The sequence below is a fragment of the Micropterus dolomieu genome, linkage group LG23 (genome assembly GCF_021292245.1).
Source record: "Micropterus dolomieu isolate WLL.071019.BEF.003 ecotype Adirondacks linkage group LG23, ASM2129224v1, whole genome shotgun sequence".
NCBI lineage: Eukaryota > Metazoa > Chordata > Actinopteri > Centrarchiformes > Centrarchidae > Micropterus > Micropterus dolomieu.
The window spans coordinates 14,927,378-14,954,417 of NC_060172.1; the positions used below are offsets into that span (position 1 = coordinate 14,927,378).

The following is a 27,040-nucleotide window of genomic DNA, read 5'->3' on the forward strand; positions in this document are numbered from 1 at the left end:
CTAGCATGAGCATGTCTCTGCCCTACCAGACAAGGCGAGGAAAGTTAGGTTGAATTCCCCTCTAGTAGTGTCTCCCTGAATCAGTCTGTCCTCTCTGTCACTCTCTTTCCCCCTGTTCTGTTTCCACTTGATTTTCCAGTTATAGGCCCTTTGTCCCCCCTGGCCCTTAGTGAGGCAGCTCAGAGAGAGGCACCCATAGAAAGCCTGGTGTTGCATAATAAACACACAGATGCCTGCTGGACCATTGGGCTGCTGGCAAACTCACAGAGACACTGGTTTCTGCCCGCCAGTCTGTCTGTCTGGTCTCCTCTATGAAGTCTGAACAACAGGGGTGAAATGTTGATGTGTTGACATGGTGACAATGTGTTGCTTCAAGCATGGCTTTCTTTTTTGTGGGGGGTCAATTTAATCAGTCAGTGTTTTCAGTGTTTTTATATGATTTTTTCATCCTACCAATATCAAGTTGTGACACCTTTACATATTTAGGGTCGACGGAGAAATCAGCCACCTCCGGCACATCAGTGTTCAGGAACTTCTCATTGGAATCACTTGTTATATTAATTTTCTTGAAACTATATCAGTGTAATTTGAATGCAGTGACATTGATCCCTGATTCAGATTCAATTCATTGTCATCGCGTAGCACAAGTCTATACTAACATCAGTTGTTGTGGCAACATCTGATCACACAATAATAACTGCATCAACTGCCCTCGACAGGCAGATCGGCGATAACCTGATCGTGCCTGGTGGGGTGAAGACCATCGAGGCCAACGGAAAGATGGTGATCCCCGGTGGCATTGACATCCACACGCACTTCCAGATGCCGTACCGTGGAACCACAACCGTAGACGACTTCGCACAGGGATCAAAGGCTGCTCTTGCTGGGGGCACGACCATGATCGGTAAGGACTGTAGGAAAGGTCGTCCACACTGTAAAGTTTCGTTTCAGACAGAGACCAAAGCTAAAAAGAGGGGGAAAAGGAGGGCCGACACCCCACCATAGGAAAAGAGAAGGGATGGGCTGTTTTTGGGCAGCTCTCCAAAAAAAAGGACCATACAAAAGACCATACATAGAGTGTGAGGGGGTTGGGTTGAGAAAGGGGGCATGGAGCGAAACACTCTTCCCATGGAAATACAACACGAGTGTCTCGTCTTTGCATGTTATGGGTTTATTTGTGTGCTTCTGCTGACAGACCAGATGCTATCGCAGCCAACAGCTGGTAGATACCACAGTCTCATTAATACCATTAACTTCTTTTGAGGTGGCTGCTTGTCTGCCACGGTGGCTCTGTGTTTAAACGGATACATTCACTAACAGACGTGCTACTGTAGTAATCTCTATTCATGGACTCCATTCATAGAGGGATTATATTCTAGCGGGTGAGAGAGAAAGTGAAAACATGTACTGTAGTTAGTATCTGCCTGTGTGTATGGCGTACTGTATATGTCTGTCTCAACTAGCAGATGATGTTGTGCCTGCGCGATGATGAACAAAAGAGTAGTTCAGATGGCCAACATAGTAAACAGTGATTTATTTTTTTTGTGAATGCCGTTTCCAGCTCTATCCTATTAACATGCAAAGACCAGATAAGCAGATTGGGTCATCTTTAATGAGATAAAGAAGCCTGTCAGGTGGTGAGCCAGCAGGGGATCTTATTGTATTACAGCTGAGTGAGATGGAGCGGGATATTTTGTGCACAGTGATACTGCTGTGTACAATGAGGATTTACTGTCCATGAATTATTTAAGTGAAAACAGACACAAAAGATATTCACAGAAGGAATATTCACCTTGCAGGCACGAAGGCAAACATGTACTATCTATCTATGTATTTTGTCATGTTTGTATTTTAATGTGCTTGAGAATACTTATTTTCTTAGTGAATACTTTTTTAAGTTTACGTGAAGAATTGCTTTGTGTCAGCTAATGGTGACCAGAGTTTATTGCGCATCTAAGTTCTATATCACATATATTGCTATATATTAATTATATATTGAAATAAATGTTTCAGCAGGGAGGTGTGCCTTTGTGGGACTATTTGAACTGAAATTGTTGCCAAATCTTACTGGCAATATTATGTTTATACACTTTATTAAGTGTATACAAGACACTTAATGTTGTAACACAAGAACTCCCATATGTTATGTGCCATTGCAGTCACCAAAAGCACCTTACTGCATACTGAACTACTTTATAGAATGGGATGATCCCATCAGTAAAAATCCACTGCCTGTGTGTGCCTCTAACCTAAAAGATTGATCATGGTGGTTACATAAAAAATATCCGCATTTGAAGTGGCCCCTAAATGAATCAAGGACACCCACATCCAGACAAAGATGTTCAAAATGTAATGCGACATCTGACAAGGTTGATCCCCACTGGCTGAGCACTGCAGGAACTCAGACAGACAGCTGATTATGCAAGATAGACTATACAGGGAGAAAGCAGAAACACCAACAGACAAATCCTGACATCACCCTGTCATCATCTCTCTATGTATGACTGTCCCACCCCACTCACTCCTTTGTCCATCTATCCATTTGATTTCACTTACCAATCTTTCCCCTCCCCTCTCCGCCTTTCCTCGCCCTCTCATTCCTTTATTCGTGTGTCCTCTCCTCCCCTCTACCATCCATCTCCACCAGTGGACCATGTGATCCCAGAGCCCGGTAGCAGCCTGATGGAGGCATATGACCAGTGGAGGCAGTGGGCCGATGAAAAGGCCTGCTGCGACTACTCCTTCCACGTGGATATCACCCACTGGAACGACAGCATAAAGCAGGAGGTGGATAACCTCATCAAGGAGAAAGGTAGGCTGTAATGGCTCAACATAACATCTACCTACGGAAGTGATTGTGGGTAGTTTTCAAAGTTGCCACTTCTAATTGGAGAATGCATGAAAATAAATCTGGGAAGCTAAATACAACAAAATGCTTCCCTTTTTTTATTGTTGTTCAGAAGTTGCTACTGTAGTTGCAGCAGTTAAAAATAAGTATTTTTTCAGAATTACAGATGATGATAACCTCTAGCAGTAAAAAAAAATCACTACTAATTTGAATATAGTTTAACTATTGCAAAATGTAACTAAATGATATGTTTTAGAGAGAGACAAATACAAACTGTGTAACTGATGAATAAAAGACATTTTACAGTATTTTGGCAGGCAAATAAGCAACGCCATTAAAAAATCAGATAACATTACAAGATTGGACTCCTGTCCAACCTTAACATGACTGGCCACATTATGCTTATTAGTTCATTTTTATATCCACCTTTGACCTTTTTAGGGGGGTTCAAGTACCATTGTTCACATGCTTTCTTCTTTAAATGGTTTTCCTTTGTTACAGGTGTGAACTCATTCCAGGTCTACATGGCTTACAAGGATTACTACCAAATGAGCAACAGTGAGGTACAATAACTTTAACTTAGTGCTCACTGTAAAGGATCAGTCCACATTTTTTCAACTCTAAGTTAAAACAATCCAGACAGACATATGTACATCGCAATAGTTTTTGCATACTGTAATTCTTTTTTCTCACTATACTGGCAGTGAAGAAATGGGGGACAAAATCCACACTTCTCCCTTTGTGAAGAAATGCATACGCTAATATGAGACTTCTGCAGACTGACATAGACAAATCAAGTTGGTGACTTCCAAAAGTCCTTTTAGTACAAAATTCCCTTCCACTGCAGCTCAGCAAGACAACTGTGTCAGTGTAACACTTGATTTAGCTATTTCAGATTACTGAAGCCCCAATATTAACTTTGCAGGAAATGAGGACTGTGGCTTTCGTTCCCCATCACTTACACTGGAATTGCGTTAGGAAGGGATCTTTTCGCGGCTTGTATGAACATGGGGTGGTATTATCTTGGTTTCACCTAGTGTGTAATTTAAATATCATTATCTTATTTAAGCAATCCAATACGAACAATTGCTGTCAATATAATCCATCACTGCTGACTTGCTGAGAAACTGAATAGTCAAAGAGCATGAAAACATGGCAGTGTCTTGGCTCTATGCAGTGACAGTGTCTAAAAAAGTGAGTAAAATATGACATTTTGGTTGGAATATAATATTATACCATAATACTCAACATTCATCATTGACATACCCTATCCGTATGTAACATGCAGCCTGTAAAGTACAGTGTGAGTTTAAACTGCAAGTCCAGACAGTGTGAGACACAATTGTTCACCTTTCTCATGCAGCCATAGATAATTTGATCGGTCAGAGGAGCGCATGAGGCAACTGAAATAGTCCAGCTAGAAACACTGATGTCATGCAGCTCACTAAGGAACTGTGGCACAGCAACATAACAACAACTGAAGCTCATCCCACATGAGTTTAACCATTTCTGGAGACCACACACAATAATTGCAGTGTGTCGTGGTAGACATCATGTAAATTGTGGGCCTCTTTTAAATTGTGGCTTCAGGGTGACCCCTAGGATAAAAAGGAGTGTCTGATTCTTGTGTAAACAGCCAGGCAGGATTTTAAATATAAGTGCAGTGCCACTGTAATTTCACTGTTTCTGTGTCTTTCTCCTCCAGCTCTATGATGTCTTTACCTTCTTGGCAGAGAGGGGAGGCATCGCTCAGGTCCATGCTGAAAATGGCGAGATCATCGCTGAGGTAAAAACAAAGATAAATAAACTGACAGACACAGCTCTTGAACAGTTTTTCTTTTTCCCATTTCCCCTGCCTCATGTTCTTTACTGCCTCTCTTTAATCACTTGTCTCATGTCCAACTCTGTGATCTGCTTTAGTTTAGTGGGATTTATTTCAGTTTAGTTCAGCTTTCTAGTCGAGCCTTATCGCAGTGCATCTCCACTTCCTACAGACTAAACACACTGTCTCTGCTGTATTGTGGGCAAATGAAAGTGAATGGACCCTAATAGTTGGTGTATTGAGAGGGTTGGTATTAGTCAGAGCTCCAGACCATGCCTGGATTCTGTCACTGTGTGTGTATGTGTGTGCGTAAGTGTGTGTGTTGGATCTGATTTATCTCAAATCCCAGCTCTCCTATCAAGTCTTTAACTAGGACTTTCAATGAGTCAGATTTCCATCAGCTTTAAGACCAAAAATGTCTGAACCCCCAGATTATTATTGTCCTGACTTTACTGCTCCAGAGATATATGGACCTTGTTTAGACCAGTGTGTGATGAATCCTCTTAGTGCAGTTTCAGAGGACATGTTGTAACCAAGTGACAACCACCAAGGATACATACCAAACCATTTCCTGTGTCTAAAGCTGCAGTTCCTCTTATGACCACTAGATGCTCGCTTGAGGATAACGATGACTTTAACTAAAGTGTCCTGAAAGTTACGTAAGTTATGTAAATTTAATTACAAAATAAATATAACTGTAATCCCTCACAGTCACTTGGAAAAAATGTGTAATTAAATTAGTTACTTATGAAAATGTTCACGATTACATTTGGGGTCACATCTGAATATCTTCTGTAAAAAGCTAGGCTAGATGTTACTTTGCATGTTTTTCATGTGCACAATTGCTTCCTTGGCCATTTCCAGCCACAGACGTTTAGTAAAGTTGGATTCTATTGTGATGTTTTTGATTGGTTCTCACTTTTGAATCTGCACGCTACCCTTCTGCCCATTAAAATGCCAATTCAAGCTCTTTTGAAAATGGTTAACAGTTGTAATCGGTAACCTATTACATTTCCAAAGTAACTTTCCCAACTCTATTTGAAACCACTGTTGCTTACCATAAGGAGAGGTCTCTGTTTGGTCCAGCGAGCCTCTTCGAGTTGATATTGGGGAGGTGAAATATTCTCCAACACAGCAATGTTGTCCAGAATCGCAAATTAGCTTTTTCTAGTAACACAGCTGGGATCACTCTAATCTGTAGACACATCTAGATTTTCTAAGTCTGTCATCAACAGGTCCCACTCCTAGCAGTGATGTTTTCTTCCTCAGACAGCTATGGAGAGCAGTAACCACAGGAACAGCTCCAGTTTCTTGAGTTACGAGTCCTTTTGGTTTAGCTTCTCGTCTGTGTATATCTGATTGATATGGTTGGCCATCAGCATGATATGACTCACGTTCGTCCTCATAATAGTCCACTGGATAACCAGCCATTGCACTTAGTTTTCTTAAATTTCCTTAGAAGACTGCCATGGGGCTATCTCGTTCCCTATAAGAGTAGGTTGCACACTGGTTAAACACATTAAGGTTTCTGCAGTTCTATTATTTATTTCATCCTGCCAACCCAGTAGATCTGTAGTCCTGGTTTTGTTGCTAAATTGTGTAGCCCCAGTCTCTGTGGCTGAGTGTGTAAGCACATGTGGCCATAGCATGCTAACCTGTTAACAAAATCCATGTTACCTGTTGGTCATGGGTCCAGATAGCCAAACAGGAAGTGATTTATAGTAGAGGGAACTCTGACTGTGCCACTTTTGAGTAGATTACAGAAGGTGTTTTCCATTGTTTCAGGGAATTATCTTTAACCTACAACCTATATTGTATTGTACTGTCGTTTGTTTTTTCTTTTTCTTTTTTTTGTATGTCGTTTTTTTTTTCATAACCTTACCAAAACCAGTTGGAACTGATTTTTGGTGGTATGTACAACATAAAAGCGCAGGCAGAATTTTTGGGAGTCAGTTCTTCATGTATATAAAGACCCTCAACAGCTCGTGGATTCCCACAGTCCTCTGTGTGTGGCCTGACCTAGATGACAAAACCGTCTCAAATCCTTTACAGGCAGAAAGAAACAGAAACAGAATATCATTTTGGAGCGTGACCAAAACCTTACATCATCCTAAGCACTCACACCGCTGAAGACCAAAAAGTAATCCTGCATTTGAACTTAGCAGCTAACAGTATACTTTTTTTTGTTCAACAGGAGCAGGCCCGCATGCTGCAGATGGGTATCACTGGGCCAGAGGGACACGTGTTGAGCAGGCCAGAAGAGGTACACTTATTACATGATTTTAAGCATGTATGAACATTTTAAATAGCTGAATTAGCCAAGTACAGTTTTTTAAATACATAGTCTTAGTTATAATTTAGATACAGTGTGTTTTCATGCCTTTTTATGTATTTTCCTCCTTCAGTGAATGTTTTGCTGTGTTAGTATGTCTAAGATTTTAGTTATTACTTTATTTAATCAGGACACTGTCTTGGTAGGAGCGAGAGAAAAATCACAGCAAATTCGCCTTATAAGAGAAGAAAAAGAATGATAAACAAACAAGCATGGATGTTAAAATTGTAAGACAAATTTTTTCATAGATTTTAGATGGTACGTAGAACACATGAAGTCAGAGGAATGCAATCACCTTATTACACACTTAGTTTATTCAACTATTTATTATAGTTTTTGCTTAATACTTCTGTTTTGACCACCGATAGTGCATTGATTATTGACAAATGTAGATTGACAATGAGGCTACCTCTCATCGACTCTGTATTGTCAATAAAAAGTGCAACATGTGTCAGCATTGTCAAGGTAAGATGATAATGTCGCAAAGTGCTGTCCCGTTCCTGTTCACAGTATTTTGAGCCCTTACAGCCTCTTACACTCAATCACTTACCAGGAGATGTCAGAAAAGTCTGTGAGGGATCAGGGTTTAGGGGGGACATTGGGATTGGGCCACGATGACGTTCTTGGACTGGTCGTCACACATTGTTCTTGTTACACACATGTGGTTTCAGACACATTAGAGGCGAGGTGAAAATTCTCAGATTCCCCCAATTATTGTTGCTAATGTTTCTTCAGACAAACAGCAAAACGAAAGCCATGCAACTCAGCAACTTTTCTGCCTTTAGCTTAACTGGGACTTTCCGCTCTGCCGTGCAGTGGAGTGAAGTTGTCCCATCAATCTCATAGTGTTGTGCAGTTAAGTGGAGTCTTGAAGAATTACAAGCTTGTTAAGATAATTTGATTGAGCAGAGGCCAAGTTGGATTAGTGTTTTATCAATGTCTGGTGTCTTGTTTGGTTTTAATTTATTGGTTATTGGACCCAGGTTGAGCTTACTAGGACTAGAACACAATAATCTGCTAAAGTGTTTGCGTCACCTTGCAAACTACGAACCACACGGTCGTCACATCTGGATTTGTGCTTGGCTTTCTATTGCCAACTTTTTTTACCATTTCATATTGAATGCCATTTGTTGTTCTTGCTGACTTTTACAAGTATAGAAATGGAAATTTTAGGATGCCAGGTGCTGTCCAACCTGAATCAGGTGGCCTCCAATATATGTCCAGAGATGTTTGCTTTTAATGCATATTATGGATTATACTGTGCATATTTCTTCCATATTTGTTAATATTATAAGTCTTCCAATTATGAAAATGGGTAAATGAGCGTGAGATGCTCTTTTCTGACATCATTGTATTTTCTTTTAACTACCCTAACTCAATGTATCTGAATAAACCTCACCAAATTATGATGTTGAAATTACAAGCTTCCACTTGTCATTTTCTCTAAAAAAGCTTAAAAAATACATAATTTGCTGTGGTTAAGATACTTGAAGTTTATTTGAGAACATCCTAATGGGAAAAACATTTCCAAGTCAACCATAATGTCCTGTCCCTTCTGTAGCTGGAGGCGGAGGCAGTGTTTCGTGCCATCACCATCGCCAGCCAAACCAACTGTCCTCTCTATGTGACCCGAGTCATGAGCAAGAGTGCTGCTGACATCATCTCACAGGCCCGGAAAAAAGGTAAAGAGCAGCATGTTGCCTTCACTGCACAATGCAGGATATTTAAAACTATATGTTTATGTCCAAGGCTCATTAAAAACATTAAGTGATTGTCTGAAATTAGATTATCTTAGATTCTATATTGTCCTTTTCAGGAAATTTGTTTAGACCATTTACACATATATAGCCTCACATATAAACAACATGAACATACCTAACAACATATATCAGCACATTTTATACACAAATTGACACCAAACCAAACATACTTTTTACTTAGCAAGTACTTAGTTGAGGAGTGCTATGGCACAGGGGATAAAACTCCTGCTACAGCGAGCCCGTTTCCAGGCTAGGGATCTGTATCTACGTTCTTATGGTAGCAGAGCGAAGAATGTGTTGGGAGGATGACTGATGTCGTGGACTATTATGTGTGCTTTCCGAAAAAAATGGCTTTCCTATTGAGGTCAGAGAGGTTGGGGGTGGGTAGACAAATATTGAGGAGATAAAGAATGACAGTGTTGTCAGAATACTTGATATATGTGGTAACAAATTAGGGGTTGGTGCAGTTATTGGTGTATAGGGTGAACAGAAAAGGACACAACCTTGTGGGACTGCGGTGTTGGTGATGATGTTGGAGGACGTCACAGAATCCTCTCTGACTGTTTATGGTCTGTTGCTGAGGTAGCTGTGTACCCAGTGAATGAGAACTGAGGGAACGTAGAGATGGTGGAGTTATTTTATTTATAGGTTTTATTTTATAGGAAAGAAATTTCTCTCCCACCATGTGAATAACAGTATCCCAAACATTAGATTGCACAATAAGAAACTGGAAAATGGATTTAAAGGAGCACTTATCTTTGCCAGAAAAGCTTAGTTTAGATTGTGTATATTGCTTGAGATTTATCTAATTATTCAGTTTCATCTCTGGGCATTGACCGTCTAATGTTGTGGAGATTGTGATGCTTAAGCACATTGTGTATTAGAGTAGAGTAGTAGTAGAGTAAAGGCTATCTTTGCATCATCATAGTATGACAAATAGTCTTTAATATATATATATATATAAATTACTATACAATATATTACTCAGTAATGATTATGGTCATTCCATCGTCTAACATTGTTTACAACATTTACATATATTTCTTGTTTAGCTTAAATCTTGGTACTAAAATCAGTACAGACAAACAAGACATTTTCTAAATATTTCTTTGGTTTTTTAAAACCTAGAAAAGCTCACAACAACCTCAAAGGACAGTCTTATTCCATTCCATAATATCTGGTATCCTTTCCGGCAGTTCAATCCTGAGCTGATTTGTGTCTGCACCACCTAACTCGCTCCGATCTTCCAAACCCTAATATAAGAACTCATAATGACAGAATGACCCACAATACGCTTGCTAAACACTATTTTGACTTATGTCTTAATGTCTTTGTGATTTTGTTGTTGTTTTGTAGATACTTCAGTTAGCCACCCGTGGTAGAGAATAAATTTTACCATGAACGAACACACTCCAATTACCAATGCTTTTAGTGAAATTAATTGCTGACAAATTAATCAGGCCTGATTGATGCAAATTGTGATTTTGAAATCGGCACAAATCGCTAAAAAAAATCAATTTTAAGCACTGTGCATTTGAACAGTCATACCGCCATTTGTTTCCCAGGGAATGTTGTGTTTGGGGAGCCAATCACGGCCAGCCTGGGGACTGATGGGACGCATTACTGGAGCAAGAATTGGGCCAAGGCTGCTTCTTTTGTAACATCACCTCCTCTCAGCCCTGATCCCACCACTCCAGACTATCTGAACACACTGTTGTCCAGGTACGTATCACAGCACCTCCCTCTGGTTAGGTTGTTGACTTGTTTGTCATCTTGTGCCTGGCTAAGATGTGATCCAAATAATTTTTATTAAGTATTTCACACAATATTATGTCAGGTGATACTACTATAGTGTACATTTTAATGGTGTAGTCACTCCTAGAGTATTCTTAAATCCCTATTCAAACCACACACCACCACACGCTGGTTCAGTTTGCATGGGCACAAACTGAAAAGTTTTTGAAAGTTCTATAGACACAGATGAATACCAAGGATCAATTACTAATAAGCTCCATGGTTACTGTGTGTTGTGTTATAATAAAGCATGACTGATTTAACTACAATGCTTTGCTGAAACTTTTGCCTTTACTCTGCAACCCTTCCGTCATCAGAAGGCATTCTCCCTTGGTCTGGCCAAGAAAGGCAAATATGCGCTTCCACACACAGGCACTTAGCCTAATAAACATCACAGAATAGAACTTTTGTTAAAAAATGTATCATCTTGACAGAGTGCAGGAGCTAATATTTGACTTTGGCACTGTTTATGTGTCCTTTTATGACCTGTTCTCTATACATAGGTATGCAAAGATTACATTTGACTGAAAATAATGAGAAAGCTGCATTTAGTTAGTTAAATTAATGCATGAAACAGAAATTGCATTCTTCATCTAGTAAGTGAGTTAGAGTGTCATATGGAAGCAGTAAAACATCAGTAAAAGTTTGTAGTGGAGGAACAAACTCTGGCGGCGGCACATATTTAAATCACTAACAGTCCTTGTTCTGTTGTGCATCTCCTTCTAAAGTAAATAAACATCTTTCCCTGTGACTGAAGTACTTTACTTAAGTGTGCTGTGCCGGTCTAATAATATCTTATCTTATTTTTATGTTTCTTTGTGTGTGTTGTCCCAGTGGAGACCTGAGTGTTACTGGCAGTGCTCACTGCACCTTCAGTGTGTCCCAGAAGGCCATTGGCAAGGATGACTTCACTCAGATCCCAGAGGGTGTCAACGGTGTGGAGGAGAGGATGACCCTCATTTGGGATAAAGCTGTGGTGAGGACTACTAGTGTTTTAATTTTCTTGCTCCATTTTTAAACTTCAGAAGAAGGAAAAGAACAAAAAGCAAACAGATAATGAGGGGTCAAGGTTTATTTTAGACTTTTACTTTCATCTTGATTTACTTGCTTTCTAGGAAAAATCATAATATCTAAGCCTCAGCTTTGTCTCTGTTCTGTGATGCTCAGTTTGAGCTGTCAAATCCACATCTCATCTTTGCAGTTTCTACAAAAAATAATAATAATAATAAGGATCCTCTAATAAGATTCATTGTTGTCTCTCTGCTTTTATCTGGCTTTCCAAATTTTTCCCGACATTGCTCAGACTAAACTATTATTGTCTCTCCCTCCCTCCTCTCTCCGTCCTCGTTCCAGCTTTATCTCACTGCCTTGTTGTCACTGTCTCTGCCTTGCTTCATCTTTTCCTTTTCTATCTCCACATCTGTCCTTTCCTTCACCCTTGGATACAGCACACTGCCCTCATTTTTCCCCTTCGTTCTCGCTTCTTATCACTGCATCAGTGTACTGCTAACAGACACAGGGCATGTAGCTTTAGACAGCTGTGGAGTGCTGTGCTGCCTGCAAAAAAGGCTTTTCAAAAGTTAAACTGAATGTATTTCCTTAGGGAAGTTACTTAACGCTCAAGCCAAACTTGGACTGAATGCAGCCTTTTGAGATGCTGGTAGGCGTATTTTTTTTTAATTTTGTACAGAGCCAAGGTAGCAATTTCCCCCCAGTTTCCAGTCTTTATGCTAAGCTAACCTAATCGCCTCCTGATGAAAGCACCACACATAAGGCACAGACATGAAAAGGGATTGGATTGATTAGAAGATCCATACCCCTTTCATGTCTGTGCATTACTTTAACTCTTGGCAAGAGAGAAAAGATAAAGACATTCCTTTAATATTTTGCTCATAGTATGTGATGTCAGGATATTTGTAATTGACCATTTTATCAGTGGGATTAAGAAAAACACATCACAAGACAGCAACATAAATCTTTACAGCTAAGTAAGATGCATCATCTGAAGCTGTTCTTAAATTTAAGTGTTGAATGTCTTGTAAATATAATCCAGCTGGACCTACATAAATCAAATGCTTACTGTTCCCCGTTTCCCTCCCAGACTACAGGTAAAATGGATGAGAACATGTTTGTGGCAGTCACCAGCACCAACGCAGCTAAGATCCTGAACCTGTACCCTCGTAAGGGTCGGATCGCCGTGGGCTCTGATGCTGACCTGGTCATCTGGGACACAGACTCCATCCGCACCATCACTGCCAAGACACACAATTCGGTATGTACAGTGTGCACTAGTCAGCTCACAATTATGGAATTGTCCTCTCACCCTAGATCTGGAAATCACCTTTACAAAAAGCTCAGCATTTAAACTTCTTAGTCGATCTTACATGGCTAGAGTGGATTAATGCAGAGGGAAACACACCAGCATTGTGGGGACTTTTCATTTGTTTTGCTAGTGGCATAAATCCATAATGTTCCTTGTGCAGAAATGTGATAAATATAAGAGCTGAGGTGAAAAAAACATTATAAGAGAAAAAACGGGAGATATTTAAAAATGGTGTCAAAAGGGGTCTGATTTTTAGGAAAGAATAAAGCAGAATAGGAGATATGAGCCGCTTTTCTACATCTGTGTGTGTGTTTGTGTGCAAGAGATAGAGGGAAAAAGAGAGCAAGCGGGTTAGGAAGAGAGAGCACATTTTTGAGCAGCTTCCAGGGAGCTCTCAGTTCCTCTGAACGGAAATGAAGTCTCAGTGGATGTTCACTACTAATATGACTCACACTGTGAGCCCCACTAAATGCAAAAACCCTCAGCAATGACCAAAGTAATGATTTGGATAAATATGGATTATTAAATACATGGGTTTATCCAAATGCAACAAAAATTCTGTAAGTGATGCAAACATTTTCCAAAAAGCCCCGTACAGCTCTAATCAACAAGTAATCTATGTGCTGTATAATCAAGAGGTATTTCCTTCCTCTATATCACATTCACTTCTATCATCCAAAATATTTTCATGATTGGACAACCATAGTGGGTTTAAAGAATGTAATTCATTGCACAAGATTATGTAACAGTAAATACTATTTCAAATACTTTCTGAAACCCCAGAGATTTGGGACATCTGCAGACATTGCTTGTAAGAAAACGACTCATCTCAAACAGCTTTGGTTTAAAAGACATTTGATTTTATGGGAAACATCTCACTCAACATGCAATCTGAATCAAAACTGTTAGTTTACTAACTAACTCAGATTGTGTTTAAAACTGTGATGACCTGGTGGCATAGGGGTTCAAGGTGCTGACCATGAATCGTAGCTGGAAGACTTCGCAATTTTCATATATTGATATTTAGAAAAAAAAGAATAACCTAGTTGCAATTTAACAACAGACAAAATTGTCAGGATCAGCTGTGCTCAGGCAGATAACAGGTTGTAGGACCCAGAAGCAGACTCTAAAGCAGTAGGGTGAGTTTAAAGGATGTGCACACTACAATGAGTCCAAACAAGTCCAAACAAACCAGGGTAATCCAAAGAACAGGCAGGAGTAATCCAAATGTAGGGAAACAAACAAACTGGCAGGATTGCAGGTATAACACACAACAAACCAGTGAGACAGATCAGGTAATCAGGACAATGGGTAGCAGAATTAGACACTGACACCAGACATAGACGATTTCACAATAAAACAGGAAGTAAAGCGTGCGACAACAGACCAGGACAAAAGTAACAGAATACAATGCATGACAAAATCTAAACAAGAACACAGATGCAGGGAGTTAATCAACAACTAACAAAATAAAATGTGAAACTGTGTTATCCCATTGCAGATGTTTTTTATCCTCACTCTGAGGGTCCAAGACAAGGGCCTTAGACTGACACACACACACACACACACACATTTTACATAAACACTGCATGTACAGTACACCTGGCATTACATTAGAGAGACATTAGAGGATCCAGCACAGGCCACTCGGCAGCAGAGGAAGTGTCCGCACAGGAAATGAAGGCTTTACCAGCCTAGCACAAATCCTGCTTATACAAAAAATAAACGAGTGAGGGAAGAATGCCTTTACTAATAGTGTATGTTGGTTGGGCTTAGGAATGCTGAAGTGAAGTTAGTAAGCCTAATATAGGCCTAATGGTGGTTGTTTAGCAGGAGAGAAAGAATATTGCTCTGTCTCCAGAGGTAGGAGTGGAAAGAGACGGAGGGAACTGGACTAATTATATGCCTTCTCCAAATGTGGAGTAGATCCGCTGAGGATCCATGGGTTCTTACATAATGATGTCACCCTTTCATTTCCTGCTAGTCATCCTTCCAGATAAAATAACAGAAGAGAGCAGAAGACCAGAGCACGGCAGCTCTGAGTTCCAATAAATCTACCTTAATGGATGGTTTGATGCCAGGCCAAACAGGAGCGGCCCTGTTTACCAGCACGCTTTGTTAGGAAATGTCTTCCCCTGTAGAGCAAATATGACTTACACTTTGCTGTGTCGTAGTTTCTTATCAGTAAGCCCACATCTGGTCTGGATTGCTTGTTGTTTTCAGCCAAAAAAATACATAGATATATGTAGGGATATTCTGACACATAGACAAGAACAGGCAGCAACACACACACTCAGCTTAGTCATGACATCATGTTTGGCATGCAGCAGGTCTTAGTTATGTCCTGTTCTGGCCTGAATTTGGACGGCAGTAGAAAACAGGGCCGTGTGCAGAGGAAATGAGCAACAATGGAGTGAAGGGGAAGGGGCCATCACAGATCACAAGTATGTCAAGAAAAGAAAGTTGGCACAAGGGAAATTGGAGGAGGATGAAAAGTGCACAAGATTGACAAAATGCAAGGGATGACATAAATCAAGCAAGAATGGGTGAGGGAGGGAAAGGCATAGAAAGAGGGATAAAGAAATGAAGGAGTCAGACAACTGGAAAGAGTCATGTGAAGAGAGTAAGAGGAAGGGAAAGAGAGTGAGAAGTCCTACCGAGGCATTAAAATCCAGCTGGATGATGGCAGCTGTTTGTACATGCCAAACAGATAAGTGTAAGAAACAAGGTGATGAATCATAAAGAATGGAGGAAAGAGAGTATGGGAGTAAGAGAGAAGAGAGGAGAAGAAGAGTTTATGTCTCCACTTCTCGTCTGCTCATCCATCCTCCCACAGCTGCCCCTGTTGTTGTCTTCCTTGTCTCCTCCATCCCTTAATCAGTCCTTCAAGGGAAGGCTCAAGATGTTTTATTTGTTTTGTTTTTTCTCAAAATTAAATTTGATTGATCAAATTTAATTTGATTTAACTTTTAAAGTCAAAATAGCAATAAAGTCCCGTGATGAATCAAGTGAAAACTCCCCTCTGTTAATTCTTACTATCAGTGGAGGTATTTGTACAAACGTTTGCTTCAGTGTTGCTTTAATATACATATCTATCTTTTCTTAGAGTTCTGTAACTGCTCATAATTTGTAGTCTGAATTTGTTCCCTTTGGTTCCTTTTCCTGTTAACTTTGAACAGTGTACCAATCTTAAAAACGTATGAGTTATTAGATGAATTGGAGTTCAAAGGTCAGGCTTGTTTGACTGGACAGGAAGCTCTATTGAGGGCATAACGTGTTATGATGTTTTTCTTTTTTATTGTGTGTTTGTATGTGTATGTTTGAGTGAGACCATATATTCTATATTAATGTGAATATGGTGTATATTTAAACAACAGATGTTATTACTGTAAATGTATCTGCTTTTGTAGTTTTCACATGATGATTTTACATTTTTCTATAACTGTTCATTTTTACATTCTGTACATATTTTGCATAATTTATAATTAGTAATAGTGGGTACTGCTATGTTATTATTATATTATTTGACTCCACATTTTTCCCATGCTTTTGTTAATTTCTACTGTTGTGTTGCATTTCCCCTTGCTAAATTCCATTACTTTTGCTGCTGCTGCACAACAGTCAACTTTCTTCAAACTGATAATTGTATATTTGTGCTTTAGGTTGCAGAGTACAATATCTTTGAGGGCATGGAGCTGCGTGGAGCCCCACTAGTGGTGATTTGCCAGGGGAAGATTATTCTGGAAGACGGGAACCTGCATGTCACTTCCGGTGTGGGTCGCTTCATTCCCTGCACTCCCTTCCCTGACTTTGCCTACAAGCGTGTTAAAGCCAGGAAGCAGGTAAATACAGGTTTTACTTCTGTCCAGCCTGCTATTTACGCTGCTATTTTTCATATGTAACGGCATGTCCTTTTTGCAAGATTGTAGAGTATGAAGCTACACTTACAAATTTTGAATTGCTGAATAGATAAAAACAAAAAGAATCCACACAGAGGAGAAGGTTTATGCAAAAAGCCGTCATAGTATGTAAGTGATCTCTGGTGAACGCAGTGCCAAAAACACAATCCCTGCGTAGCACCAAAGATGCCTAAATAAAGGGAGGGAGAATATTTGTTGTTTTAGATAATCACACTTACAAAGTGACACACACAATGCAGTGAGAGAAGATTAGGAGGAAGGTAGGAGTCAAGGTCTTTCGGATTGTAAGCGTGGATGTTACTTAGGGAGTTTGGACTAAAAATAAATTGCAATGGCAGGGAGAAAAGAGGATGGGGAGGATGGATGCAGTGAAGTAGGATGTGGGGATATACAGTAAGTCTGACATCAACCTCCAAGGTTCAGCCACAGGGCTCTGGCTGCGCTTTTACACTTTAGTGTAAAAGGTTCATGCAGTGAGGGTGGTCGAGGCTTTGTCATCATGGTTTCAAAAAGGGAATGGTGAATTTGGATTAGGGATAACTTTCCAGTGAGACCTACCACATACAGTAAAGGGGTTACAAAAGTCTATGTAGGAATGCTGCTTCTGTCACAGGAAAGGCCACAAATGAGCCAAAAGGTTTGGAAAGAGTCTGTAACACAAACGTTACACACTCAGTCCCAGCAAATGCTAGCAGAATAAATATTCAAACTGTAATCACAGTATAAAATCTATAGCTTCACATTACAGATCAGTTAGAAATAAAGAAAAGTCTTGTGTCACACATTCATCAAAAGAATTATATTAACTGTCAAATATAATAATAGTGTTGTGCGTTATGTGGTACACAAATCTACATTAGCAAAACCTGTTAAATAGATTTAGTTGTTTGTAGTCACACACAAAAGCAATGTAATTTAAAAAAAGAAACCAATGGAAAACTGGATAAATAATAACATAAATAAAATTGTTACATGAAGTGTGATGTTACAGGAATTGAAATAGAGAATCACACCTTAGAAATTAATTAACAATAAGATATAAAATATATTACACTGCATTCACATAATCAGGAATATGTTTGCACATTTTTATTGCACTCATATTCCTGTACAGCATAAATGCCTCTTTTAGAGAATATACTGGTAGCGCCCACCAACACAGAGAGCTACTGTAGGTTCACTGTTCAGTAGCTGTACCTCATCAGAAAAAAAGAATAAAAAAGGACATTCCTATCTCCTCCACAGTATAGAGTTAACCCAATTTAACAATTTGATAACACTTTAAACTCTAAGCAGACCCTGCTGTCTGCTCTCTTACATATGGGCCAGACATCTCATTGTTCAACCATTTCCTAATTTGCAGCTGGCTGGTGATGAGAAAATGGAACTGTAGTAACCGTGCGCTGTTTATCTTGGTAGCAGTCACTGTTATGCTTTCTTCATTCACAGATGTCTCTTTTTAACTCTTGACAGAGCTTCCAAGATTCCACTGAGTCACGCCACTGACAGACAGACAGACAGACAGACAGACAATGGCTTGTTCACTGCTAGCCTAAAGTTTCAACTTGCTTTGAAAACGAATAAATACTGTGTGTTGTGTTCTACTCTGGCCTGTAAAAGGGTTTGCTTACTTGTGTATGTCTTTGTGTGTGGATGTGTAAATCTGAAACTGGTTCCCGGCAGAAAAGGGGCTCTCTGAAAAATGCATATATAATTCAGAAAACAGTTGCACAAACAACTATATAATGCTAAAACAGGTGTGGACTTGGTTACGTTAAATCTTTTTTGATACTAAACCATAATGTCTTGTTTTGTACTTACCCATCCTTTCTTCTTCTACCTCTTCTTATGGTCTTATTGTTTGTCCTGTAGCTGGCGGTCTTGAGGGCTGTTCCCAGGGGAATGTATGACGGCCCGGTGTCTGAATTCTCCATGTCCCGTGGTGGTACCCCCTCGGCCTCTGCACGTACATCTCCCACCAAACAGCCTGTCAGAAACCTGCACCAGTCCGGATTTAGTCTAGCAGGTAACCCTGCACCATGCGGTGAGCCCAGCTTCTTTATACAACCCCCACCCATCTACCACCCAGTCCTTCCTTTCATCTGTTTTGGGTCTGTATTGATTTAAACTGTGTGTAGAAACTTGAAAGCAGCATGCATGTGCGTCACTCAATCCACCATCAAGCCCCCCTATTATCTCAACTCAGCTACTACAGTACTTCATACTGTGCAGAACATCCATCATGTGATTTTTGGCATGTTGATGCTCTTAATGAATGACGCATTCACAGTCCATGACGAAACGCCTCACGTCTGTAGAGTAACCTAATAATCTCTCATTATGTTTTCATACTCACATAAGGTGCACAGTATGGCATGCATTCGTCTGCAGTATATCACGCTTCTTTGGAAAAAGGTTTATATGCTGTTTATATGACAGTCTGTTTACGCATGTCATTAAGTTGGCTCCCTAAGCTCCTTTGAGTTTTAATGAGCCACACTGCAGACAGCATTAACTTAGATTTATGTACAAAATCTCTTAAAATTGTCCGGTTTTCTGTTTTTGCTTTAGTGTGGTTTGACATGAAGTCAGCTTTACCCCAAATTATAACCATAACCCATACTCATCTATGATGTGGACAAAATATATATTAGATGAATTAGTATTCAAGCTAGGAGCCCTTGTGTGTATTTCTGTTTTATGCGCATTGTGCTAAGCAACATTATATCTTCTATTATCCTGCATTCCTGCATGTATTTTATAGTATTTGTTTTTTCAAGCATGCACACAAATATGAATGTATATGAAACATGTATTTTGAGTATTAAACTTATCTTATTACTTTAATCTCCCTAACTCAGTTAGATCAGTCATTCTCTTTATTGACTCATCTGAAAAAAATGCACCTTAAATCCCTTTCTCCTGCTGACCTGCTTTCAGTATCTCACACCTCTCAATTAAATAAGTTTGATTACTCCTTAGGACACTGTGACCTCTAACTGCAGCCTCTTACCAATGTAGTGATGCTACAGTCAGAAATTTTTTTTTTCTAGCGTTGCACTTCTTGTAAGCCACGCTGGCTAGGAATTTTGGCTCAAGGCCTAAAACGTACGTAGTGTACAAGATTTCCCTCTTGGCATCTGGACATGGTCTACTAAGAAGGCCTATCTAATGTGAGAGATCACAACACTATGTATTCACATTCAACATCTGTTCCATTATGGAGAGCTGCTGAGTGACAGTCTGATTGTGTCCATATGTAAGGTCAAGTATCGGATTAGCTTAGATTTAGAAAACAAATGTGAGAAATTGTTTTTGTCAGGCTACCAAACTGTGAAACTTTGTACAAATGGTAATATCACATAGTCAGTGTTTCCACTATGGTGATGTGTTTAATAATCAAACAGAGCAACCATTGCTCTTATTCTAGCCAGTCATTCTGTCCTCCCTGACAGACTAAATGTGTCCATGTAAATGAATGAGAGCAACCCCTCTTAACCTGGACGGAACACAGCTGTACTCACATGGTACTGGCTGTCTTCGTGAATGCATGTAGTATTTTTATAACTCATTTTGATTAGAGAAGTCCACAGAATGGTGTTTAACCTTTGGCTGTGACGAGCAACCTGTCTTTACAAGCGTAGCTGATGTGTGATACCTCATGCATGAAAAAAGAAGGTGACCTCTGCTGGAAAGAATTTCCACATTTGAGTACATGAATTTTCGAGGGGAGTGAGGCTGCTCCGTGTTTCCGAGGCTTTGTGATGGTTATGTGTGTTTCAGAATGTGTGTGTTTGTCTTGTATGTGTGCGTACTCTGAGAATGAATCAGTCTCCTATCTATTTTAGTTTTTCCAGGGCCACCACCTGCAGAGTTAATTTTCTTGTCTGGCAGGAGATGGGAAAGATTGTTTGCTTAGATGCAGTGTATCATAATCTGACATCACTCTATTTTCCATGTATATACTTGCTGATAATTTGCAGCAGACGCCTTGGCTCATCTTTGGAAACTCTGCGCTTTATGTCAAACTAGCTTCTTTTGTTAATGTTTCAGCAGCACTCATACAGCACATGGTCTGTTGAAATGTGCTCTCCTCTGTCATCTCAGTGACTCATACCATATATCAAAGACAATAATAATGTACCTTTAGTGCCTGGAGACTAATAATGCGGGTGTATTAAGTCATCCTGTTACAGTTGTCATTACTGATTTTCTTTGTGTTCTTTTTTCCTAGAATGGGTCGAACCGTAGTCTTTTAAATTCTGTATTTGTTCTGGTTTTCAGTAAGGCCTTCTTTCTCCCAACTGCCTCATGTACACTTTTCCTGTTTACATTACATTATATTTAGCTGACACTTTTATCCAAAGCGACTTACAATTGCTATATATGTCAAAGGTTGCACGCCTCTGGAGCAACTAGTGGTTAAGTGTCTTTCTTAGGGACACATTGGTGGGTCTCTCACACCAAAGGCATGCGTCTTATCCACTGCACCATCACCACCCCACCACCATTAAACTTTTATCTTTCTCTCCTTTTCTCTCTGTTCAGCTCCCCCCACCCCAGATGACATCCCAATCAGGCCTGCTGGCCGGCGTATTGTAGTGCCCCCTGGTGGTCGTTCCAACATCACATCACTCAGTTAAACAGCAGGACAACAAGGGGACGCATTCAGAAAACGACAGCAGACAGAGTGCAGGATCCCCGGAGGGAGGGTAAAGGGGAGGGGGGGAGGGTAAAGGGGAGGGGTGGGGGGGGGAGGAGGAGATGCAGAGGACCATGATTAGTTAAAGTTAAAAGAGCAAAACACCGAATCCTCATGCCTTACCTGTCACAATGCTACCTTGCTCAGATGAGAACAGTATCCCTTTTCCTGGGGATTTTGGACTAGACTGTTGTACTGAAGTGCTTTGGAATTGCTACTAAAGAATAAGACCCGCCCTAGCCTCACTTCTTCTCAGTATAGAATACACCACAAATACGGTGAGAACATGTGCACTTGGTGCTTTGGTAATAGGAAAATACACCAGTAAAACTGCACACCATCACATTAAAGAAAGAAAACAAACTGTGTTCTCAAAGGAAAATGGATACCAGTCTTTCTCAGAATGATGCTATGGTTCTTTCATCCTGTTTGGCTTTCAATGTCACCCCATTTTCAGTAGCTTGCTTTCTCCATAGTCAGCTAAACGTAACAGTAGATCTCACATTAGCCATGTATTACCATGCAGTACCGTTGATTAGCTCTAGGTGGCATTGTATATATGATAGATGTAATGTAGCTTTGTGAATGATGTTGTTGCATCCTGTTTGGGTTTACTGGACCAAGTAACAGGTATTTATCAAATCTTAGAGCAGGAGTGCTGTTTGACATGGAGCTGCATGGGCCACATTGACAGGGGTGACGTGATCCATGATCCTTCTGGGCCCCTTCTCTGAAGTGCTTGATGAATACCATCCCCATGATGTATTGATTGCATAATTATTGATGTTTAAAAAAGGATGATGAAGACACATCTGCTTAAGAAAAGAATGTGTGAAGACAAAAGAATAGAAAAAAATAAACATTGGAAATGGTTTTACTATGCCAGTTTTTATTTCCTGTTCTCCGTTATGGCTCTATTATAAAGAACATTGTAAGAATCCGTCCTTTGCATTTGCTCCTACCTTATTGCCTGTTCCTGTCACCCTGAAATCATCTTGAGAAGGAAGATGGAGGAAAAAAGATATAAAAACCTGTTCACCAGTAGTACGAATAACTCACTTGTCCCTTGTAGTTCAACCGTAACTTGTAATGAAGAGCTTTGCAATTGAGGGCAAATGGAAAAAAAGGACAAAAGCAGATGCAATGAAATTAATAAGTAACAAAAACCTGCTTTCAGATAACAGCACCTCACCTCTGGCTTTACTTTTTCATTGCTGACAAACGCGGCCCTCATTTTGTAGGAAAAGAGGAAGACCATCATTCCCTGTGGGTCCAATCAAGTTTACCTGAAACACTCTGGATCTGATTGTGTTGGGGGGGTGGGGGGGCTTAGAGATCTTTGTTGTGTGTCCGCTGTTTTCTGACAAGGCAGAGGATTGCGGTGCAGTAAGGGAAGCTTTTATTTTGTCTCTGTCCCACTTGGGGAGGGGGGGAGGAGATGGCGTTTTTTATTTGGCAGTGATGTGGCAGAATCTGAAGCAGGCACAAGTGGTGGTTATTTGTATTTATGTTAGTTTGACAACCTTTATGATTGTTTTTATGTTGTTTCTTTTTTTACTGTATCAAAACCCAGAGTTGGCAGGTCAAAAAAAGGTGTGTTGTGGAGGTATGATTTGTTTCCTGAATAAACACGAGTTGCAACTGACGGACTGAGATCTCTTTTTATATGCACCAAAGAAAATGAAGGTGTGTCTATATATATATATATATATATATAAATAATGATAAGAATGGCTGGATTTACTTTTTCAATTCAGGCATATTAACTTTAGCCTACATATGAAGTCTCTTCTATAATTTGTACAAAACACCATTACTCATTTCTCAGTAAATCTAAATTGAAACCCCAGCACCATATCTCTGTATCAACATCTTTTCTGGGATAGTTTTCACATTATTGGGCACAAGATCCCTCTGTTTATACAGTGTATGAACAGCTCATTTATTTAAACAGTGAGTCATGGCTGACTCCTGTGTTTATAACAAACACACTGAGGCAGAAAGGATCATTCTGATAATTTGGGTCGATGATCTAATTATCGCTGCTAGCAACAGAGACTCACTTACAAGCGTATAAGAAATGTTAAGTGAAAAATTCAAGATGAAGGATCTAGGGAGGCTTAAGCATTTCCTATGCACTGATTTTAAACAAAGTGAAGGAGAAATAAAGATGAACCAAACAAAGTACATAACCAAGATACTGGAGAGGTTTGGTATGTCAGACTGTAAAACAAGGTCAACAACATGTGCACAAAAACAAACCTTTGATGGCGCTGGTGAACCTATTGATTCAAAGAGATATCGTGAAGTGATTGGCAGCTTGATATATGTGATGACATGTGCAAGACCTGATATAAGTTGGATTGTCAGCAAGCTATCACAATACCTATCAGAACCAAAAGAGCAACACTGGATAACAGCTAAACATGTGTTGAGGTACTTTAAGGGCACAATGTATCAAGAGTTGTGCTACAGAAAGAGGGAGGAAAAACTTAATCTTGTAGCATATAGCGATGCTGATTGGGCAACAGATCAAAGCGACAGACGGAGCATAACAGGGTATTGTTTTAGTTTAACTAGATGTGGACCTGTCATTTCATGGAGATCTAAGAAGCAACCAATGGTAGCTTTATCTACATGTGAAACAGAGTACATGGCGCTGGCTGCTACTACACAAGAAAGTTTGTACAGTTATGGAGCGAGATGGATAGTGAGTGCCAATATGCACCAGTAAAAATCTTTGAAGATAACCAGGGTGCAATTGCTCTATCAAAAAACCCAGTATGTCGTCAGAGAAGTAAACATGTCGACATACGGTATTATTTCATTCAGTGTGCACTCAGTGATGGTATCATTGAATATTGTCCAACGACAGACATGGTTGCAGATTTTTTGACTAAGCCTGTAATGAAGTTCAGAAATGTGAAATTCCTGGATTATATGTTTGGACTATAGACTGCCAGACATTTGTGAAATGTATAACTGTGAACTAAGTGTGTACAGTTGATAAAGTTAGATTTACTACGACTTGTATAGTATAAGAGCGAGTGGGGGTGTTAACATATCGACTAATATGTTGTTTAAGTGTGTTCTTACACTGATACAGTCATGCCCTGTGAGGGATGTACAACTGCGCATGTGCAGAAATAAAAAGTGAGAGAGCTCCCCGTTCTGGTTGAAGCACCAATGATGAGTGTGTGTAGCCTACTTACTCCTCTGTTAAGTAAGCCGGTATTCCTACCCTAAAGATGACAGCACCAACACTGTCACTGACTGTGTGAACACTTCAGACAGAGTTGATATGCATAACCCAGCACTGGATGAGGTTTGACTGAAACCCGCATCAGTCCCAGGATCTCTGAGACACTTGACCTCTTTTCAGAGGGGCAAGTTTCCCAAATGGAGTGACTCCGCCAGACATATCAGATGTCAGATATGTAGGCTAACAATTATAAAAAGCTAGTAAAAAAAAGAAATAAAGATCAAATTTGAGCAAATTAACCTCCTTAATGCACCTATTTTGATGCAATCCATCTTGCGACCAGCCACGGCAGCACTGAACAGCTATACGCTGCTCATAGTTTTCAGTCACGTGACATGCACGGTAAACCTAGAGGGCAAAACAACAGAACAACACAGCGACTCCCCCCGTAGAGACGCAGCAAAAGCAACTTAAAAGAAAATAAAGATATGAACACAAACTGCAAGTGTTTGGCATATCCGATCCATATAAAGTTACAGCATCCGCTACCGCATTTCTACCGTTAAAAACCGCCAGGTCCCTGCCGCCGCTCGACTGCGGTATGCTAATGTTTACTTTTACTTTCTGGGGAATCCCTCACCCAACACAACCCAGGCTTGTCTCCTTCTCGATTAGCAAATCTGAAAGCACAACAACCATCCAGCATTTTGGCAACGCAAAAAGTAGGCTAACAAACTCAAAGTAACAGTGTATCACTTGCTTCCTGCTTGGCAGGCAGCAGAAAATAACGTATTTTCTTTCCTTTGGAATGTGACATCACGTGAAAACTATGTGATACTGCTCATTTATAAAACGGGTAGCTCAAATCAAGCAATCTGATTGGTTCATAGTCTTGTCATAAGCCAGCTATTTGCCCGTGACAAAAATTCCATTGCACAGATCTGAATCACTCTGCGACAAACAGGGTTCGAGTTATATTGTGAGCTTGTGAGGGTCTCACGCCCCATTTACACCTGGTATTAAAATGCGATCTGATACAGATCTGATAGGCTACAGATCGCATTTTACCAGCGGAGTTAAATAAATAAATTAATAATGAGAGAGAGAGAAATTGCTTTATACGCGATTCAACATTTCTCTCTCTCACACACACAGCAGTCCACTACTTGCCCCAGATGTCTGAGAAATTGCAACAAAGTTTAAGTTTCAATAGCAATTTGCAATTCCGCCTTTTATGTTAGGTATAATATTAAAGTTATTATTATTTTACGCATTGCCAGGATCGTCAATACCGCTGGTACCTTAGTGTTCCTGGCTGTTGTAACGACAGTCGTTATGGTAGTTAGGACTACACAAGGCCAAGACTGAACAACCATTGTTGGCATCCTCACCTGAGGCCAAGCCTTCACAGAACACATCAACTCTGTGGACAGCAATATCAAGTTCACACTATATGTCCACAACAACAGTTTGGCCTTCTTGGACTGCGCTGTAGCCTACACATTGAAGAGGACAGGAGCCTGCAAATTGGTGTTTACAGAAAACCCACACACAGACAATACCTACTTTTCGATTCCCACCACCCACTGGAGCACAAGTTAGGGGTCATGAGAACACTGCACCACAGAGCAACATACCAACAAGCACCCAAGCCAGAGAGAAGGAACAGGAACACCTGAAGGGGGCACTTCCAGCCTGTGGGTCCTGATGGACCTTTGTGAAAACAGCCACAAGATCCAGGAAGAACAAAACTACAGGGGATGAGGAAAAGGTAAAACGCAACAACATTGTGATTCCATACGTGTCTGGAGTATCAGAGAAACATAGGAGGATTTTCAACAAACACAACATCCCTGTGGTTTTTAAACCCAAGCACGCACTAAGAAAGATGCTGGTACACCCCAAAGACCGCACACCCAAACACAAGAAAAGCAATCTAGTGTATGCTGTCCAATGCAGTGAGGAATGCACAGACCTGTATATTGGGGAGACTAAACAACCACTACACAAACGCATGGCTCAACACAGAAGGGCCAACTCCTCAGGTCAAGACTCTGCAGTCTACTTACATCTGAAGGACAGAGGACACTAGTTTGAGGACCACCAGGTGCACATTTTAGACAGAGAAGATGGATGGTTTTAAAGAGGTGTCAAGGAAGCCATCTACACCCGGGTTGAGAAGCCGTTGCTGAACAGAGGAGCGGGTCTACGCCACCACTTATCCCCCACTTACAATGCTGTCCTTTCATCACTTCCCAGGAAACTCAACAAACATAACCTATTGGCCTCAGGTGAGGATGCCAACGATATGCGTTCAGTCTTGGCCTCGGGTAGTCC

General features: G+C 40.2%; 1 protein-coding gene across 2 annotated transcripts in view; it reads left to right on the forward strand.

Annotated features, from left to right (window-relative positions):
- Positions 1 to 21,516, forward strand: part of dpysl3 (dihydropyrimidinase like 3) — a 34,695-nt gene extending 13,179 nt beyond the window's left edge. Inside the window, exons 3-14 of one of the 2 annotated variants that reach the window (XM_046040650.1) lie at positions 720 to 904; positions 2,648 to 2,812; positions 3,350 to 3,411; positions 4,554 to 4,634; positions 6,865 to 6,933; positions 8,564 to 8,684; positions 10,328 to 10,484; positions 11,391 to 11,532; positions 12,658 to 12,828; positions 16,542 to 16,721; positions 18,672 to 18,843; positions 21,348 to 21,516. In XM_046040650.1, the coding sequence (XP_045896606.1) occupies positions 720 to 904; positions 2,648 to 2,812; positions 3,350 to 3,411; positions 4,554 to 4,634; positions 6,865 to 6,933; positions 8,564 to 8,684; positions 10,328 to 10,484; positions 11,391 to 11,532; positions 12,658 to 12,828; positions 16,542 to 16,721; positions 18,672 to 18,843; positions 21,348 to 21,442 (1,600 nt within the window). In that variant the 3' untranslated portion in view covers positions 21,443 to 21,516. The remainder of the gene's footprint in view (positions 1 to 719; positions 905 to 2,647; positions 2,813 to 3,349; positions 3,412 to 4,553; positions 4,635 to 6,864; positions 6,934 to 8,563; positions 8,685 to 10,327; positions 10,485 to 11,390; positions 11,533 to 12,657; positions 12,829 to 16,541; positions 16,722 to 18,671; positions 18,844 to 21,347) is intronic. The other variant, XM_046040651.1, reaches the window with a different exon arrangement.
- The last annotated feature ends 5,524 nt before the right edge of the window (positions 21,517 to 27,040 follow it).